This window comes from Podarcis cretensis, assembly GCF_951804945.1.
Source record: "Podarcis cretensis genome assembly, chromosome: 16".
Taxonomy (NCBI): domain Eukaryota; kingdom Metazoa; phylum Chordata; class Lepidosauria; order Squamata; family Lacertidae; genus Podarcis; species Podarcis cretensis.
Genome location: NC_137186.1, coordinates 1,378,928 through 1,399,430, shown reverse-complemented (window position 1 = coordinate 1,399,430; position 20,503 = coordinate 1,378,928). Strand labels below are relative to the sequence as shown.

The window sequence follows — 20,503 nt, the reverse complement described above, 5'->3', positions numbered from 1 at the left end:
GATTTCATGCTGAATATGCTATTGTTAGTTCCATTTAAAACTTGACCTCCTTCACTCCTAAATAACTTGTGGAAAATATAAAGCTATGTTTTTATGCATTTTTGCTTCCCATTCTGTTTTCGGTGGAACTTCATATTTGTTCCCAATGGCAACCTTGACATAGTTTTGCTGCAACAATTTCAGTTCTATTTGTTTTTGACTACCTTTAGGATACTTTTCTCCTCCTAGACTAAGTATACCTGTCTGGTGTGGATTATGCTGCACCAGATACTTCAGCAACAGCAGGTGAGTCCATCACATTCATCATCTTTCTCTTGTCTCAGCACAGTACCCAAATACTACCAGCATGTCCTTTCCTTAGTCTTTGCTGTGAAGGAGGTCAATCAGAACCCCAAGATTTTACCCAATATCACTTTGGGGTTCCAGATCTATGACAGCTACCTCAATGCAAGGATGACTTATCAGAATACTTTGAATCTTCTGTTTCGCCAGAAGAGCACTGTCCCCAACTACAAGTGTGGTGTTGAGAAGAACCTGATTGCTGTCATTGGGGGCCTTGGCCCTGAGACTTCTTTCCACATGGCCTCCATCTTGGGCCTTTATAAGATTCTCCAGGTAAGAAGAATGTGGACGGAATTAAGATTACACAACTATGGCATGATTCAGACTTAATGTATAATCTCAGGGCAAAATCATTGCAGGAGATCTTGGAGTCGTTACCATACCCCAGTTGCAAAGGTGGTTCTGACCTGTCAAATGAACTACGGGAATAGCCCAGGTCTCAATCTCTCCCGTTGCTGATATACTTAATAATATGTTTGATTATTCAAAGATACCTGGTGATTTAAAAGAATCCTCTTCTCTTCTCTAGGTCACCTATTCTTCGTTTAATCCGGTGGTGAGTGACAAAGACCACATTTCTTCCTTATACCAAATGGCCCCCAGTGAAGCACATCAATACACTGGGATTGTCCAGCTTCTTCTGTTTTTCCAGTGGAAGTGGGTTGGAATCCTGGTCACAGATGATGATCAAGGTGAAACGTTTGTGAAAAAGTTGACACAACAGCTGTCCCTAAATGACATGTGTATAGCTGTCGCTGAAAGAATGCCAAACCCCAATGACTTTCTTGATCCTTCTCTGATGTTTAATGACTTTCAGAATAAGGCCAGGTCCCTAAGCGAAACAAATGTAGTTGTATTTGTTGTAACTGCAGACACGAACACCAGGACATGTCTGCAGTGGTTGCTAATGGTAGGTGGGATGCTCAATTTGAGGCCTATAAACAAGGTCTGGGTTTTCACCGCTGATTGGGATTTCTCTACGGAAACATTTCACAGAGATCTAGATATTCAAAGCTTCCATGGCGCCTTATCCTTTGCCATTCATTCTAATGAGGCTGAGGGGTTCCACAATTTTCTCCTGAACCTCAATCCTCACTCTGATGCTGATGACTTTCTCAGGCTCTTCTGGGAACAAGCATTTGGCTGTAAGTTTCTAGATGTGGATCTGGACCAAAGCTGCACAGGTGAAGAGAAACTGGAGAGTCTTCCTGGGATTTTTTTTGAAATGCAAATGACCAGCCAAAGCTACAGCATCTACAATGCTGTCTATGCTGTGGCACATGCTTTGCATGCCATGTGTGTATCCAGAACAAAAAATGGACAGGGGATGCTTGGAAACTATGTGGGACCTCATACACCACAACATTTTCAGGTAAGGTCTAGCATGGAAAACAGATCATTTCTCAATTGAATAGGCTATCATTCCATGGCTGGAGTCCCCCGTCCCCCCCATTATAGGCAGCAGCCAGGAAATGCCAGACTAATTCTCTGTCTTCTGCTAGTGCTTTTAAATAGTCAACTAGCATAAAGGTTCCTCTGGCAATTGTTTAAATCCATCTGTGTCGAGAAACAATGGAGTGTGTCTCCAGGGTTAAGTCAAACTTTGGCATTAGCAGCATTGCCGTGACCTCCACAGGGTGCAAGCCTGGGTAGTGTGTCTGGAGATCCTGGGCTGCTCCATCAGCAAGACCCACCCTTGACCTCACTGATACTGAATTCCCAAGGAAAGCAGAGCAATATGGCACCAACTTGGCTGCACAAAATTCTGGAAGGAGACATTCAAGGTGCCGCCCAACCATTTTATTGACTCTACCCTGGATTTGTGTAGGGTTTACTCCTTGGCCTTTTCTTCTCCCCAAGATATGCATCCTGTTATGGTCTTTTTATCTTCTATGATCTCCTTCAGCCTGTGGCAGCACTTTCTCGGTCTCTCATACATGAAGTTATGAGATAAATGGAAGTGTATGTCTGTCTGTGGGAATGTGAGAGTGTCAGTTTAAACTTCATAAACTTCTTTTTTATAGTAATTTTTGAAGCTGGTGGTCGTGCTGTCTTCTTTGGTAGATTTATCAAGACAGTAGCTTTGTGAAGGTGTCTCTGCTGTTCCCTTTCCAAAGTCCCAGGAAGGAAAGAAAATGGGGTTATGGTGGCAACAACTTGCCATTACTGGTGTTCTTGAGAAACAAGTAAAAACCACATGGCTAAGGAATTTCCCTTCACTAGCCAGAGAAGTTTCAAGAAATACTGTGAGTTTATCCCAGCATGAGAAAACAGAATCATAGAATCATAGAATCATAGAGTTGGAAGAGACCCCAAGGGCCATCGAGTCCAACCCCCTGCCAAGCAGGAAACACCATCAGAGCACTCCTGACATATGGTTGTCAAGCCTCTGCTTAAAGACCTCCAAAGAAGGAGACTCCACCACACTCCTTGGCAGCAAATTCCACTGTCAAACAGCTCTTACTGTCAGGAAGTTCTTCCTAATGTTTAGGTGGAATCTTCTTTCTTGTAGTTTGGAACCATTGCTCCGTGTCCACTTCTCTGGAGCAGCAGAAAACAACCTTTCTCCCTCCTCTATGTGACATCCTTTGATATATTTGAACATGGCTATCATATCACCCCTTAACCTCCTCTTCTCCAGGCTAAACATGCCCAGCTCCCTTAGCCGTTCCTCATAAGGCATCGTTTCCAGGCCTTGGACCATTTTGGTTGCCCTCCTCTGGACACGTTCCAGTTTGTCAGTGTCCTTCTTGAACTGTGGTGCCCAGAACTGGACACAGTACTCCAGGTGAGGTCTGACCAGAGCAGAATACAGTGGCACTATTACTTCCCTTGATCTAGATGCTATACTCCTATTGATGCAGCCCAGAATTGCATTGGCTTTTTTAGCTGCCGCGTCACACTGTTGGCTCATGTCAAGTTTGTGGTCAACCAAGACTCAGATCCTTTTCACATGTACTGCTCTCAAGCCAGGTGTCACCCATCTTGTATTTGTGCCTCTCATTTTTTTTTTGCCCAAGTGCAATACTTTACATTTCTCCCTGTTAAAATTCATCTTGTTTGTTTTGGCCCAGTTCTCTAATCTGTCAAGGTCGTTTTGAAGTGTGATCCTGTCCTGTGGGGTGTTAGCCACCCCTCCCAGTTTGGTGTCATCTGCAAATTTGATCAGGATGCCCTTGAGTCCATCATCCAAGTCGTTGATAAAGATGTTGAATAAGACCGGGCCCAAGACAGAACCCTGTGGCACTCCACTTCATCTTGTTTGTTGTGTGTTCTCTGTTTCCACCTAATCTCCTGTTCCTCTGTAGCTTCAACCTTTCCTGAAGAATATCTTGTTTAACAACAGTGCTGGGGACACTGTGTTTTTTAATGAGAACCATGAGCTAGAAGGTGGATTTGATATCATCAACTGGGTGACTTTCCCCAATAAGTCCTTCTTAAGAGTGAAAGTTGGGGAAATGGATCCCCAAGCTCCGCTGGGCAAAGATTTCTGCATTAACGAGAAGATCATTACTTGGCACCAAAGTTTTAACCAGGTAGCACCCAATTGCAACTCCTGTTGTCCATTGGGAGATATTTGTCAGATTTGTTTTATAATCATTTACAACCTGTTAGATGAGTTTGTGAACGTGTCACTGTAGTGATTCTGGTTCCCAGGATTCAACACCCTGCAGTTTCTCATCTTGACAAAAATATTCTAAAAGAGGAAACATATATCAAGGGATCCATGGGCTTGTGCACCTTCTTTGCTTTATCCATTCACTAGCAGAAGTTCAGAACATTGTGTCTTGGCTTTAATATGCACAGATCTTGGTGATTGGCACCACTAATTTGCATCTGATCTGAAACAAACGCCTTATGCCTTATTTCAGTAGAGCCCCCTGTTGATGAAAAATCAAAAAACAACTGAGAGCACAGCAGAATACATGCAATGCCTTCTTTTTCTTGGTTAGGTGGTTCCCCTGGCCTTGTGTAATGACCCCTGCCATCCAGGTTACAGCAGACAAAGGAAAGAAGGGGAACCATTTTGTTGCTATGATTGTGCTCCGTGTCCAGAAGGGAAGATTTCAAACCAGACAGGTAGGAAACAACATGTTCTGAATATCTGTGATGGAGTTGGCTATGTCAAAAGGGAAATATGTACATCTCAGAAAGCATAATGCTCTGTTGTGGTTGCTGTGCAAGAAGGAGCTGACAAACACCCTGATTTATGAACAGCTAATAAACATCTATTCTGCTTACCTCCATGCCCATAACCTTCAGGGATTGCTACCACAGCTTACTTAATCACCAAAGTTTTAGCACTGTCAATTCAAGAGTACTGTGCTTTTTATAACCATACAGGTGTGTTGACTAGATTATATCAACAGTATAAGTCTTCTGTTTATGTTAAGCTGTCTTTCTGGGCAATCTTTTGCTTTGCTTTCTAGGAAATGCTTTCTATATTGTTCAAGGAAACTTCCTTTTTAAGGTCCCCTTCTACTGTGAAACATGGTTTTGGTAAATAATATTTCTCCATCCAGATTCCTTGAAAGGGTCTGAGCAACCCAAGCTTGTGCCCAGAGTGGTCACTTGAGTGCTGCAAACACAGCAAAAAGAATGCAAGAGACACACCAAAACTTTAACCATATGCATGTGTAAATACAGATAAACACTTTGAGGGTTATGGAGCTTATGATTTAGACAGTGTGTATAGGACTTTAGCTTCTGGATGTTAAGTTTGATTTAATTAACCACTGGAAAGAAACCTAAGTACTCAAAAAATAACTTAGAGAGCCAGTTTGGTGTAGTGGTTAAGAGCGGTGGACTCGTAATCTGGTGAACCGTGTTTGCTTCCCCGCTCCTCCATATGCAGCTGCTGGGTGACCTTGGGCTAGTCACACTTCTCTGAAGTCTCTCAGTCTCACTCACCTCACAGAGTGCTTGTTGTGGGGGAGGAAGGGAAAGGAGGGAAAGAAGATGGTTAGCCGCTTTGAGACTCATTAGGGTAGTGATAAAGTGGGATATCAAATCCAAACTCTTCTTCCTACCTTATCCTAAAGACAAAACAGGTAAATAGTCTAAAGGTTTCCTGGAAAATATAATGTTTCATATTTTGTATACTGTAAATTGCATTGAAACATAGGACAATAACATTCAAAGTTTCCTGATCCTTTACTATAAATAATTGTACCTCAGCAAGACCCAAAACTCTGTATCTGGAAGCCTGATTTATTTATTCCCCCTTCAAGATATCAGTGATTGCTTACTCTGCCGAGAAGATCAGTATCCTACCAAAGAGAAAACCCAATGCCTTCCCAAAAGAGAAAACTTCCTGTCTTATGGAGAAACTTTTGGCATCAGCTTGGCTGTTTTGGCTCTGGCTCTTTCTGCAACCACAGCCTTGGTGCTTGGAATCATCATCAAAAACCGGAACACTCCCATTGTCAAAGCCAACAACCGGAATCTCACCTATACACTGCTGATCTCCCTCCTGCTCTGCTTCCTCTGCTCTTTGCTTTTCATTGGCCAGCCTCAGACATGGACCTGCACTCTGAGACAAACTGCTTTCGGGATCATCTTCTCAGTAGCCGTTTCTTCGGTCTTGGCCAAAACCCTCACTGTGGTTCTGGCTTTCGTGGCCACCAAGCCAGGATCCAAGATGAGGAAATGGGTGGGGAAAAGATTTTCCATCTCTATCGTTCTTGGCTGCTCCTTTATCCAAGCAAGCATTTGTATAGTCTGGCTATGTAGTGACCCTCCTTTCCCAGATCTGGACATGCACTCTCTGCCGGACGAAATCATCGTGGAATGCAATGAAGGCTCGGCCAACATGTTCTACTATGTTCTTGGTTACATGGGGCTGCTGGCTCTTGTCAGCTTCATTGTGGCTTTCTTTGCTCGGAAGCTGCCGGACGTTTTCAACGAAGCCAAATTCATCACTTTCAGCATGTTGGTGTTTTGCAGTGTTTGGGTGTCATTTGTTCCAACCTATCTAAGCACCAAAGGGAAAAACCTGGTGGCTGTGGAGATCTTCTCCATCTTGGCCTCCAGTGCTGGGATACTGAGCTGTATCTTTTCCCCTAAATGTTATATAATTATCTTGAGACCTGAACTGAACAATAAGGAGCAGCTAAAAAGAAAGTAAAAATTTAACATTATATTTCCCTAGCAAAATCTAAAATGGATTAGTAGGCTGGAATTTTCATCCCAAAATGTATACGCTTGTTTATTAAATGTTGACTAATGTTACAGTTTTGATACCGACCTGCCTTCTGCCTACCAAAGAAAGAAATATATCCATCATGAGCTGTTCAGCACACACTTTTTCTTCAGGGCATACCAGGTCTTCCATCATAAACTGAGATCCAGTTATTCAGCCCTAATGCCTTGCCTCAGATGCCATTGCTAGGTCCTCAACAAGGACACTAAACAAGGCCAGAGATGAGTGCATGAAAGGCCATCAAATCACTGCTGGTACCCTCCGGGTCTCTCATTACTTGTTTTCCTGATACCAGGCATGATTGAGGTTCTTACTCTGAGAATCTTTGTAAACTACTTTCAAAAAATAATGAATATGTAAATAAATATTTTATGGAATGTTCCTCTTCAGAACATATTAATGGAAATAGGTGCAGGAAGCTGCCGCTAAGATCCTGCTTTTAATGGAGCCAGGTCCATCAACTTTAACATGCTGGTCTTTTGTGGTTTTTGGCTATCCTCTGTTCCTACATACCTGAGCACATGAGGAAAATACATGGTAGCTTGGCTTCCAGTGCTGGATTATTCTTTTCTGCAAAATGCTACATTTGGTGAGACCTGGGTTTAAGAACATAGAGCAGCTAATACAAAGAAAACTATAAATAGCAGAACAGATTCTGTTTTCATTTATTAAAGCTACTTAATTCAATGATAGCAGAGAATAATGATTTTATGGCAAAAATGGTTCTTTGACCCCAAATCCCACCTGATTGTTGCAATACCTAAGTTGAACACCAGAAAGTACTTAATAATATTGATATTTGTGGTTTCCTTTATGTTGTTGTTATTCTACCTAGGATTATGAAAGAAGCATAAATCAAGGCAGGAGCATGTGAAGGAATCAAATTATATTCAGGATTTTTGTGTTATGTTTTGGCCTTATGAAACAGCTACTTTTGGTTTTTGAAACTTTTCTGCTGAGGCCTGGCTCTTCCATTAGGCAGGCTTAGGGAATTGCCTCAGGTGGAGGGGCAGCCTAGCTGTCTCCTTCAGTTTCTGCCCCCCACCCAAATAACTCTCCCAGGGCTTCCCAGGGCACCCGCTCTATTCTCTTCTTTCTTTGTTGACATTATAAACAATCCAAAAACGCAAAATTATATCGTACTGTACACAAAGCAAACAAGCAATAAATAAGAGGAAAAAGAAATGGTGGCACAGCAATATAAATCACGACATCCATATTCCCCAAGCTGACATGGAAGGTGAACACTGATCAAATTCTGAAGCATAGGAAATAAAATCCCGCCAGATGATATAGAAACATGGTGGGTCCTTCATTCCCCTAGAAACATGCTATTTATGTCTGTGTGTGTCTGCTGATTTTTTTTCAGCAGAAGCTAAATTCCGTAAGTTATTACACCATGCAGCCCAATGCAGACTTGCCAAGACAAGATTGAATCACTTAGTAGAATAATAAGAAGAAGAGTTTGGATTTGATATCCCGCCTTTCACTCCCCTTCAGGAGTCTCAAAGCAGCTAACAATCTCCTTTCCCTTCCTCCCCCACAACAAACACTCTGTGAGGTGAGTGGGGCTGAGAGACTTCAGAGAAGTGTGACTGGCCCAAGGTCACCCAGCAGCTGCATGTGGAGGAGCGGAGGCGCGAACCCAGTCCCCCAGATTACGAGACTACCGCTCTTAACCACTACACCAGACTGGCTCTGGAGTAGAAACCCAGCCCCTCAGAATGAGTGAGATCTCTTCCAGAACAGGCTGCCTATCTCATTCCTGGACATGTTGTTGTTGTTGTTGTTGTTGTTGTTGTTGTTGTTTAGTCGTTTAGCCGTGACCGACTCTTTGTGACCCCCTGGACCAGAGCACGCCAGGCACTCCTGTCTTCCACTGCCCCCGCAGTTTGGTCAAACTCATGCTGGACATAGGAACAAGCAAACTACAGCACTCCTGTCTTGTCAGTTTTCAGCTTATTGGCTTTCATTAATCCCATTATGACACTTGCAGACACTGAGGGATTTTTCTGTACGCAACACCCTTCCTAACCCTGATGAGACCTCCCTGTCCTTTTTTATTCATTTTCATTTGTGGCCCTAGTGAAACAGTGCTGGTGGAGATTTTCCCATATACATCAAGAAGCCCAGAAAACCCTACAAATATGCGTGGCATCTAAAGGGCAGCTGCATTCCCTATGGGTTGTTCAGTTCGGAGTGACTGTTAATGAACCTATGTTCGGAGTGAAGTTAATGAACCTATGTTCAGAGTGAAGTTAATGAACCTATGTTGATCAACCTATGTTGATCATATTCACCATCTAAAATAGGTCTAGTAGGGCCAGCACTGGGTCCAAGCCCATTCTCCCTACATCTGGACATAGTTTGGAATAGTCTCCCTGTTCCCCAAACCCACGAAGAAGTAGTGCATAGCATATGTTGTCCATTCATTATTGCAGGGGGCACAGAATGCAGGGGATTGAATTAGCAGAGAAAGCATTAATTTTTGCAAATAAGTGATTAAAAATAAATTATTTTATTATTATTTTTCTCACATAGGGTATTCATCACTAAGAATTATTATTTTTATATTGATGTTTAATGTTTTGTCCTAGAGTGGGGGGGAAGACGAATTGTAGCACTGACATATTGATCCCAAGCATGCTGTGCTTCCTCATAGATTCAATATTTGGAGTCACTGTAGCTCAGCCTAAATCCCCCTTGTCTGTAATGCTGGTGCAGCTAGAAGGGATCAGGCAGATCTGCTGAATTGTGAAGTTCTGAGACCTTAGAGAGTAATTCTTTCTAATAGTGTGAGCTGTTTCATAAGGGGACAGGTGCATGCTAGTAGAACCCCATTCATTAAAAGTTTCTAAGTAGATGATGGATGGCCAGCTTTGCAGGACCGTGTGGCAGAGTTGGACTAGGTGATCATTTAGGTACCATTGCATGTTCTGAAAAATATTTTTCTGGCAGGAGTTTTCCTCCTGTTGATGCATAACAGTCACCAAAAACACTGCAGAAATCATTATCTACTCTGCAATTATCAAAATGTCTATAATCTGCCCAGAGTTCCAGTAGCCTTCTAGAAGTGAGTACGAAAAGGTATTGATAAAAAGACTGAAATGATGATAAGGAAACCCAATGTTCCACAGACAGCTAAGATTAGGGGGAAGAGAGAGGCAGGTCTCTATCATTTGGATAATTCCTCCACCCACCCCCATGTACAGGGCAAGTCTGAATATTGTGTTGTCAATTAGAATTCAAGACACACTTCTGAAAAACAGCTGAGCTTAAAGGTTAGGCAAAGGTAGTAAGTCCATGTGAGAATTATATTCCCAGAGCCTTCAGCAATCTAAACCATTTGTCAATCAGGGCAGTGGCTTGTTTTATACACACAGAGAGTGAGGAATTTGCACATGCATTGGGATGCTGCTGCTTCTGATTTTGCTGCTTCCGAACATGGTGTGCTATGTGCATGCTGTTAAGTGCACCAGAAATAATCCTGAAGATGTTCTACATGAGTGGCACCAGTCGGGTGATTTCCTCATCAGTGGGATAGTGTCTCAGCTGTCAAATCATGTGTTCTCCATAGTTTCCTTCAACCAATACCCTTCTCAACACTCCCTGATTAAGTCCCCAGCGTAAGCAAAAGTTTTCATTTTTAATTTAGAAGGTCTGTATATCTGCATGAATAATTACTTTTTTAACTTGGTTTTTAAAAGAAATATTAAAGATTGAGACAAGGACATTCTCCAAAATATGTGTAGTTAGGCTGTGCTTGTACTGGTAACTGGACATTTGGAAATATTAGCCTTATATTATCTATTTGCTCTCTGTTCTGGCTCTGGTACATAGGTGCTCAGTCTGCCCATTTTAGAAGGGGAGTGTGAGGAAGCTTTCCATTGCACCAATATTTTCACCCATTGAAACATATTTGTCAACATAATTTTGGAGAGATGACAAATTGGAGTCTGAGGGACACATCTCATGTACATTTCAAGAAAGAGGATAATAGAAACCTGCCTTAAATTGAGTCAAACCAATGGTCCATCTATTAATTATTCTCTGCAGCAAAATGAAATTTGATAGAAGAGACATAGCAAGAGAATGACCCCCAGCCCTCAAGAGTACGGCTGCAATTCTATATACATTATCTGAGCATAAGCTTCGCTGTAAATGGTGGAACTTACGTATGAGTAAACATGCATAGGATTGGGCAGTGACTGGGAGGTTTCAGAATGAGTGACTGATATGTGTGGGAGTGGGAGAGAAGGAAAGGAAAAGTCGATGGAGGGAGGGAGGAAGAAGGGGACTGTCCTTACCTGTCAAAATCCCTTCTATCTCCTTCACCCACTAAATACATTTCAGGACAGTCCATCCTACCCTGTTAAATGCTTTTCAGCCTTCTTATTCTTCTATACCTGCCCAAAGTACAGGAAGGGGAACGAGAATATCACATATCATGGAGAAGAAAGAAGACGGTCTCAGAAAGTCTCAGCCCCGCAGGAGAGAAGCTGCTGCAGGCTCCACAACTGGCTTTCCTGAATAGGGGAAATGTGATAGGAATGTGTGTGAGGCCCTCAGTTCTTACTTCACTCATTGGCAAGGACTTAGTGCATCCAAGCTAGGCTAGCTCATTGCACAGAAATTGTGGTGGAAACACAAGTCTAAAGCAACCCAGAGCCAGTGTGGTGTAGTGGCGAGTGTCTAACTGGGACATGGGAGACCAAGGTTTGAATCTCCACTGGGTGACCTTGGGCCAGTGCCTGCCTCTCAGCCTAACCTACATCCCTGGGCTGTTGTAGGGATTAACTGGAGAAGGGATTTTGAGCTCCTTGGGGGGGGGGGAGAGAGTGATATATAGGTTGTTGTGGCTATGAGACCATGAGACAATCTTTTGAAGCACGAGCCTTGATTCCACCATGAAACAGCAAGTCCGTTTATCTGCAGCATGGTGACCAAGTTCTACCAGCACATCCTTGCCCTGGTGTTTGCTGTTGATGAGATCAATGAGAATCCCAGGATCTTGCCCAATGTCACCCTCGGGTTCCACATCTACGACAGCTACACTGATTCAAGGAGGACTTACCGCACCACTTTGGACCTGCTCTTTAAATCACACCAGTTTGTCCCTAACTACAAATGTGGCACCCAGGAAAATGTAATAGGAGTAATTGGAGGACTTAGTTCTGATACCTCTTCCTGCATGGCAGATATCTTGGGTCTTTACAAGATTCCACAGGTAGGATCTGAGTACTGGAGCTCAGAGGCTTTCCTCTCACCTCCCCCATAATTCACTTTTCTACTCTTTCCAGCAGTAATTTGATGAAGTGTAAAGATAGAACTGTGTGATAGGAAGGAGAATGAATTGAAATTTGCATTCATTACTATCCAATGATGTGCATGAGAGGTGTGTGGGTTTAAAATGATTTGTGTTTCATTTGTAGAAAGGAGAATTGTTTGAGGTGTGATAGAAGGAGAGGGGCTGTTCACCTTGGGGAATTACAGCAGCACCATCTCAAGAACCCTAGAACCCCAAAGCCAGAAGAACCCTCCTTCTCTCTGCCTTTCCTCCGCATACACTCATTCCTTTGAAGTCTACTGGAAAGCAGACTGTAGTCAAACCACTTGTAAATTACTTCAAAGAGGGTGGCTCATAGTGTCTATAAGCTGATGCTCCCCCAACCCCAACCCCCCAACAACAGGAATATTCTCCTTAAAAGAAGTTAGCTCAGAATGAAAAGAACGGGTTTCAATATACATCTCATTTAGAGTGTATGTTAACCAAAACTGTCAGGAGTGCCTACATTAAGAGGGTTGTGTAGTTTTCTTAGTGTGAGTAAAAGGTGGAGGAACCTGTCCGAACAGAAGGAAACTGGGCATAGAATCATACAATCTTAGAGTTGGAAGGGACCCCATGGGGTCATCCAGTCCAACCCCCTGCAATACAGCTGAAGCATCCATGACAGATGGCCACCCAACCTCTGCTTAAAACCCTCCAAGGAAGGAGAGCCCACACCTCTTGTGGAAGTTTGTTCCACTGCTGTATAGAATTCCACTGCCTGTATAGACTCCCACTAATTTGAAATCTGGGGAAATAATTAGCTCCTCTTCCAACTCTTATTTTTTTAAAGATTTCATATGGCTCATTTGAGCCAGCAGTGAAGAATCAAGTCCAGTTCCCTTCCTTTTACCGCATGGTACCCAGTGAAGCCCTGCAATACCGAGGAATTATTCAGTTACTTCTGCACTTCAAGTGGAAATGGGTTGGGCTCTATGCTATAGATAATGAAGGTGGAGACCGATTCCTACAGACCATGGAGGAAATGCTTTTGCAGAATGGAATCTGTTCAGCATTCACAGAAAGAGCTCAAACACACCTGCTCTTCTCTGACAGCATACAGGAGATGCTCCACCACAAACAAAATACTTGGCCAGTATTCATGAGAAGCAAAGCCAATGCAGTTGTTATATATGGAGAAAGTGGCTCTATTACATGGTTGGGAGCAGTTATAGGGGTAATCAAGATAAGTCAAATACTAATTCCGCAAAATAAGAGACTCTCTACAGCAAAAGTGTGGATTACAACAGCCCAAATAGATTTCACATTATACCCCATTCAGGCAATTACTGATTTAGACAGACACATGTTCCATGGTGCTATCTCCTTCACAATTCATTCAAAGGAAATAGAAGACTTCCAAAAGTTTCTTCAGCTTGTAAAACCTTCCTGGGCAAATGAAGACGGATTTATCAAAGTTTTCTGGGAGCAAGCATTCAGTTGTTCATTATCCAACTCATCAGCTGTGTCTGCATTCATCTACGGCAGATGTACTGGAGAGGAGATGCTAGAGAGCCTTCCTGCCCCTTATTTTGAAATGAGCATGACTGGCCACAGCTACAGCATTTATAACGCTGCCTATGCTTTGGCCCATGCCTTGCATATCTTGCAGTTACCTGGGCTGAAACGCAGTGCAAGGGAGTCCAGCAACAGAATGGTTCCTCAGAATGTGGGGCCCTGGCAGGTAATCTTTCCTCATCTCCAATGTCAACTGTCCTTATATAGGTTCTAGACAATTTCCTGGACCCAATATCCATTGTGTCTCCAACCAGTGATCTACAGGATATTTGTATCCAGCTTTTATTTTCTCAGTTTTCTTAAGTCTTTTTCCAAATACTGATCCCATATAACCATGATTTTCCAGACTTATTTCTCCGCCACAGTTGAATTTTATACCTTCCATGATTTGTTACTCCCTTGCTGCTTCTGCAAGTAGATTACTATCCTTGATGAATTGTAATGTCTTGTAACCATATAGGAAGATGACCTTCAGGTCCTCGTTCTCTTTCCACCCAGCTCCACTCAACCCTTCACAAGATCTCATTCAACAACACTGCTGGAGATGCAATTGCACTGGATGAGCATGGAGAATTAGCAGCCGGATTTGACATTACAAACTTGGTCACGTTCCCAAATAAATCGTATGTCAGAGTCCAAGTAGGGAGGCTGGATCCTCCTGGCAAAGAGCTCACCATTGATGAGGACAGAATTGCATGGCACCGAGGCTTGACTCAGGTGAGGATAACAGGTGTGTGTCAACACTGGTGGTCATTCAGCAATATGCGAGGGGAATGGACATAACACAAACACTAAATGCCTCTCTTAGCATAATAAATAGTCAAATGTGTAATTCATTGGGACCTCATAGTGAAAGGCAGGCGAATTATAACAGTAATGATAATACAGTGGTACCATGGTTTGCAACCATTTTGGATTACAACCATGTCAAACCCTGAAGTGTGTGTCCCTTTTTTTGGATTACAACCAATTTTTTTGGAGGCCCCATTGGTGAAAGTGCGCCTTGAGTTACAACCTGTTTTGGTTTACAACCAGACCTCCAGAATGGATTATGGTTGTAAACCAAGGTATCACTGTAATACAAATAGGATAAAATGTTTTATTAGAGGGTAAATTGATATATGGAGGTTGAGTATTTCATTGAAGGCAAGGCATCATTTTATGAACTACCTTTTCCTATACACACATATCTGATTCTTAAACAAACCATTATGATGAAAAATGCCATATTTAGAGGCATTAAGTCAGCACATCTTTAACCAAAGAGAGTCCTTGGCTTTCAGATAATGCATAATACTGTTTTGTGACTGTGTGAAATCCCTGAGGGAAATCTCTAGTTAGTGATGTGAGATTGAATGTTAAACTATTTGATTCATTGATCAGGCTAAGTATGCAAATTCGAATCTGTCTTTGTATGATACTTAACAGAGCAGATATTCCTACTATTTATTGCATACCTGCGTACTTACAGCTTTTGCATTCTGTATCACTTGTCCTCCTGTTTGCTGGTTGATTATCTGATAGAATATGAAAAAAGATGAATTCAAGCTAAACCGTTCCTATATATTTGGGCAGGTGCCACCGCTTTCAGTATGTAATGACATCTGCCGCCCTGGTTATGGGAAGAAAAAGAAGGAGGGGAAGACCTTTTGCTGCTATGCTTGTGCTCCTTGTCCTGATGGGATGATATCAAATGAGAAGGGTAGGATATGCTATGTTGTAAAAGATCAAGCGATCCATTTTATCGAAGTAAAATGTGGGCAACTCTTTTGTAAATTCATTCTCATTAACATAGTGGCCATTTTTAAATCATGGCATTATGCATTGATCCCCAGTTTTACATAGATACAACAATCTAACTGATATTTTGTTATAATCATATCAAGGAATATATCAATAGCTCAGTGAATGATACATTAAGTTCTCAGATATCTCTGATAGTGCAGGCATTGGACTCGTGATCTTGAACGCATGAATGGAACTTTGAGTAGCTGTAATTGTGGAACAAAGACTAAAGATGATGTTTGAAGTCATACTCGAAAATGAAGAGCTTGAGAGATTTCTGGGGTTTCCAATGAGCAGCTATTTTGTAAACATCCTTGGAGGCATCTACAGTGGTTTAACCTGAATGTAAAACGAAACTCCCACCTTCTAGTACCAGTGCCCTGTCAGAATAATGAAGTGGAGGTTTGGTCTTCCTTCTCAGTCTTTCCCAGTCAACCATCCCTGCATCAGAGATCATGGCTAGTTTTACCCTTCATAGCCCTCAAATTGATATGACAGGTAAGGCCTACCAATTTAATCACTCTCTAAGTCTCAACTCTGTGGGTGAGTTAGGCATGCAACATCGTGCATACACTGAGAGTTTTGGGGAAAGATTTTGAGCACCACAATGTAGGTAGGAGTATAGGAATATGAACTGATTGCCATACCCATTGGAGGAAAGATGGGAACTTGTTATGTGTACAAGAACAGGAAGGACATAATACATTGAAAAGAAAAAGAAGTATAGGGATATAGCAGAGAGTCATATTCAACTAAATCATTATGGTAGTGGAAGCAATGATTGCCACAAGAGCAAGGAAACTTCCCCCCTCATCTGTCCCCATTTGCCCCTGAACTCTCCCCAAAACTGATCTGGAGATCCAACTGATTCTGTTAGACAAGAAGTCATGCTTGCACTGATAGAATGATCTTCTTAGCACTACATTGAAAACAACCCATAATATTTAGTTCCTCCCCACCACCCCCAAAATGAAACAACAAGAAGAAATACTTTGCTTCTCTAAATCAAAAGGTGGGCTTGTAATATTTTAAGGCTTGGGAGGAGACACTTATTCAGCCCAAATTCAACCTTCTAGGAAAACAGGCTACTGTTGGGTAGGGACAGAGACAGTAGTCAAATGGTTATGATCTACGCACCGTGGGTTAATTTCAGGCCATATTAAATGCCTAGCTTTGCACACAAACTATGCGCAGGCACCTGGCAATCCACCAACTACACTAGAAAGAGGCAGCATCACAGTTCGACAACACATTCCAGCCACACAAAAGGACTTGGGCAAGGAGCATGGCCTGGACAGAGTCCCAAGTTCAAGAAAGGGATGGGGAATCACACTTAAACCCCAGGCATACTGTTCCCAATGCTTGTCTTAAGCCTTACTATTTCAACATAATATTAAGACTCATTTTGAATTAAAATATTATTAGAAATTAAATTCATTATCAACAAGTTTTTGATTTTCATCTCCAATTCATATTTAGTCTATGTTCTATGCATTTTGAATCTGGTATTATTTCTATTTGCATCCTGTGATCTCCTTTTCTGTGCAGCAAAAATGACCCTTAGTCAGACTTTCCTCTTGTCCCTAAATAAATGCTGGTTGCAAAATCACTTCCTTCCTGACCATAATGTGAAACTGGGGCATACAGCACATACTTCAGTTATTTCCATATGTCTACTTAATTTTTTCTTTATTAAGGATAATAAAAAAATAATTTTCAGATACCTTGAAAGCAAAGTGTGTTTTGTACATCTTATTAAAACTATGGAAGTCAGATTAGATGGCCATGAAATAAAACATCAGGAGATGAATCAGACTTTTTTTTTATGAAAATGAGGCAGTTTGGGGAAAGTTCATTGTGACAGTCCCAATACACCTTTTTTTGTTGACTCCTACAATTTGAACTACTGCCAGAATGGTTGTGTCATTTCACTGAACAGTGCTTTTTATTTTAAGACTAACTTTGTTGAACACCAGGAGAAAACTATATTTCTAACCAGATATGATTCATGACATTTCTACTTGATGCACTTTGGGCAGAAGAATTTGAAACACTCCAAGTAGGCATCTGTTCTTGAGCATGAACCATTCTGGTTCTTACATTATCATGCATTCTTTTTCAGATGAAGAAACATGTGTCAGTTGTCCGGAAGACCAATATCCAAACAGAGGCCAGGATCAATGCATTCCTAAGATGCCAAACTTCCTGGCATTTGGTGACACTTTGGCCATTGTTTCAACTTCCTCTGCAGTACTGTTGTCCCTGCTCACAGCTGCAGTGCTCGGCATCTTCATTAAGCACCGGGACACTGCCATAGTCAAAGCCAACAACAGAAGTCTCACCTACATTCTCCTCATCTCCCTCCTCTTCTGCTTCCTCTGCTCCTTGATGTTCATTGGGAAGCCTAATGAGGTGACTTGCCTTCTCCGACAAACTGCTTTTGGTATCATCTTCTGTGTGTCCATCTCTAGTATCCTGGCCAAAACTGCATCTGTACTTTTAGCCTTCATGGCCACCAAACCAGGATCTAGGATGAGGAAATGGGTGGGGAAACGATTGGCTTATTCCATTATTCTGTCCTGCTCCCACATCCAAGTGGGGATCTGCGCTCTCTGGCTGGCAATGTTTCCCCCCTTTCCAGATAGAGATACACACACAATGATTGATCAAATTGTGCTCTTATGTAATGAAGGGTCGGTCACTATGTTCTACTGCGTCTTGGGGTTTATGGGCTTCCTGGCCATTGTTTGTTTCACTGTAGCTTTCGTAGCCAGGAAGTTACCTGACAGCTTTAATGAAGCCAAGTTCATCACCTTCAGCATGTTGGTCTTCTGCAGTGTTTGGCTGACCTTCATTCCAACTTACCTGAGCACAAGAGGAAAAGACATGGTGGTGGAGATCTTCTCCATACTGGCTTCCAGTGCTGGGTTACTGGGCTGCATCTTTACCCCTAAATGCTACATCATTGTGGTGAGACCTGAGCTGAACAACAAAGAACATCTAATAGTTAAAAAGAAATAAATGAGATAAAGTACACATACATTTATCCCCTCCCACAACAGATATCCCTCTCCCCTCCCCATATATAATGGTTAAAATGGGGAACATTATTCCTGAGTTGTAAGTGTGAATCCAGTGGTTGCCACTGTTGAGTGATGTGCCCTTCAATGTGCAATAAAGATACAATGCCTCTATGCAATCATCCTCATCTCTCTTTCCAACTAATGCCTGAGCTTCCTTGGTCAATTTTTCTGAAAGTGCTTTGATTCACACTTTCTGTTACCACATTGACATTTGAAATTGTTCACACATGTGCTTGCATGCATATACACATTGAAAAAATTTAAAATAATGACCAAACACAAACTGTCTTAGAAATAGGATATATATTGGCCACTTACCAGTTGTCAGAAGTGTGTGCAGGAGCCAGGCCCTGTGACTGGTAGGGCCTCACAGGATTGGGGCCTTCCTGAGTTTGCTGCACAGGTGAGGCTTGACAGAAGACTCGTAGCACCTGGTGGCAAGGGCTGAGAGGGGTATATAAGACCAGCATTTCCATCTGGCTCTTTGACAGAGCAACACGCTACTCACCTAGCTGTGCTTTGGTTTCCTGACCCCTGGTTTCCTGATTTGTGGGCTCTTGGCTTCCTAAACCCTGGACTGCTGACCATGGACTGCTGATTCCTGCTTCCCGACCTCTACCCAGGTTCCAACGTACCAAGCTGGGACTCCGACTGTCTGTAACCCAGACCATGACACCAGTTCTCAGGTGCTGAGGCTGATCTGAAAAGTTGTTCATGATTGCTCGGTGGAAATATGCCAGTGCAAGTTCCTCATCCTGATTCATCCAGAGCTCATCCTGGATAATTTAAAGTAAATTAATTCATGCTGGTGTAAATAAAATGAAATAAACAAAGAAACCCCATTAGTGTTCTGGGGGCAAGGCGAACATGGCAGGGCAAAGAGACACTTACAACTATTTCAAATCCCACTCAGTTGGGTCATAGTACCTAGGGCCTGGTCATGAAAATTTAGGCTTACACTCATTTATCAGTTTAGTTGGCAGTCGCCCCTCCCAGAGGCTCCAGAATGGAGTTTGGAATAGGGATAGTTTATGCCATCTTTAATTATGCTGGTTTTTATATTTAGGGTTGCTCTGTCCAAGGTGTATTGTGGCACTGACATTTCTAGGACACCACTTCTTTGATGATTTGTGGAATCATATACTAATGGATTAACTGGGATTTCCCTGTAGCTTCATCATCTGACATTATGTAACACCAGAATCAACCAGATCCATCTGCTAAATGTGGCACATCAGGAAGAGATTTCTGAAGGCAAAAACTACTGGGCCAATGGCCTTCCTCAGAGGGAGGTAGACTTTCCTTTGTTCGGTCATTGGAAGCAGAGGATGAATACCCACCTAAGTATAAGGAATTGTATAGCAGTGGATTCTCTGCAGAGGCTGGGGTGGGCTATATGGCCTTTGGGGTACCTTCCAACTCTATGATTCTGTTATACAATATAAAGAAACAGACAAACTATTATGGGAGAAGGATGTTTGCTCTGGAAGTTCTACTACCATTGAGTCAACAAATTGCAGAAGTAATTATCTCCCCAGTCATTATTTGAATCACTGTAATTGACCCAAAGCTCCAGCAGCTTTCTTGGAAGCTACAGGGGGGGGGGGATCAACAAGCAAGCCTGGAATGGTTATAAGTACTGTATTGCTTCTGATGCAGCCAAGATTAGGCTTAAGAGGGGGCTCTGTCAGTTTCTTCTTTCATTGCATATAGTATATTCTTCAGATCTTGTCCCTTGACAGTGTAGATGATGAAGTGCACTGGCAGAGTCTGTTTCCATCCAAGAGGTAATACTGAAACCAGGCTGGTGGTCGCAATGATGTTTTGACCTGAGAAACACAGGAGCCTCGTTTGCAGAAGGAAGTTTTCCATCCAGATGTTGGTGCTGCTCCTGCTCCTGCTCCTGCTGCTCCCAAACATGGTGTTCAAAGTACATACCAGTAAGTGTGTCGGAAGTAATCCAGTACATGTTCCACATGACTGGTATGAGACAAGTGATCTCCTCATTGGTGGGATGGCATCTCTTATGCATTACTTTTCCCCTGAAATTGTATTCAACATGCACCCTTCTCGGGTCTCGATAGCCAGCACCCCAACGTAAGAAAACTGCCTGTCATTTTATTTTAGTGGTGTTTAGTCTTTATATATGCACGAACAACTGCAGGTCATACTGCTTTGAAAAGATATTAGAATTTTTCAAAAATGGTGGGCGGGTGGATAAGAACCACTGGTTGAGAAGAAAATGAA

At 42.3% G+C, this 20,503-nt stretch overlaps 4 protein-coding genes across 4 annotated transcripts in view; all 4 read left to right on the top strand.

Moving 5' to 3' along the window:
• LOC307205699 (uncharacterized protein) overlaps positions 1 to 20,503 on the top strand; it is a 330,448-nt gene that overhangs the window by 298,874 nt on the left and 11,071 nt on the right. The gene's annotated exons all lie outside the window — the stretch shown is intronic.
• LOC307205223 (vomeronasal type-2 receptor 26-like) lies at positions 256 to 6,469 on the top strand (the record flags this gene model as incomplete). The annotated part of the gene is made up of 6 exons (XM_079957419.1): positions 256 to 615; positions 872 to 1,487; positions 2,367 to 2,419; positions 3,651 to 3,878; positions 4,773 to 4,842; positions 6,093 to 6,469. The coding sequence occupies 6 exons, from the start codon at positions 256 to 258 to the stop codon at positions 6,467 to 6,469; spliced, it is 1,704 nt and encodes a 567-aa protein (XP_079813545.1).
• On the top strand, positions 11,481 to 15,349 carry LOC307205222 (vomeronasal type-2 receptor 26-like; the record flags this gene model as incomplete). The annotated part of the gene is made up of 4 exons (XM_079957418.1): positions 11,481 to 11,771; positions 12,664 to 13,554; positions 14,964 to 15,137; positions 15,275 to 15,349. The coding sequence occupies 4 exons, from the start codon at positions 11,481 to 11,483 to the stop codon at positions 15,347 to 15,349; spliced, it is 1,431 nt and encodes a 476-aa protein (XP_079813544.1).
• LOC307205221 (vomeronasal type-2 receptor 26-like) lies at positions 17,247 to 18,194 on the top strand (the record flags this gene model as incomplete). The annotated part of the gene is made up of 1 exon (XM_079957417.1): positions 17,247 to 18,194. The coding sequence occupies exon 1, from the start codon at positions 17,253 to 17,255 to the stop codon at positions 18,192 to 18,194; it is 942 nt and encodes a 313-aa protein (XP_079813543.1). The 5' UTR covers positions 17,247 to 17,252.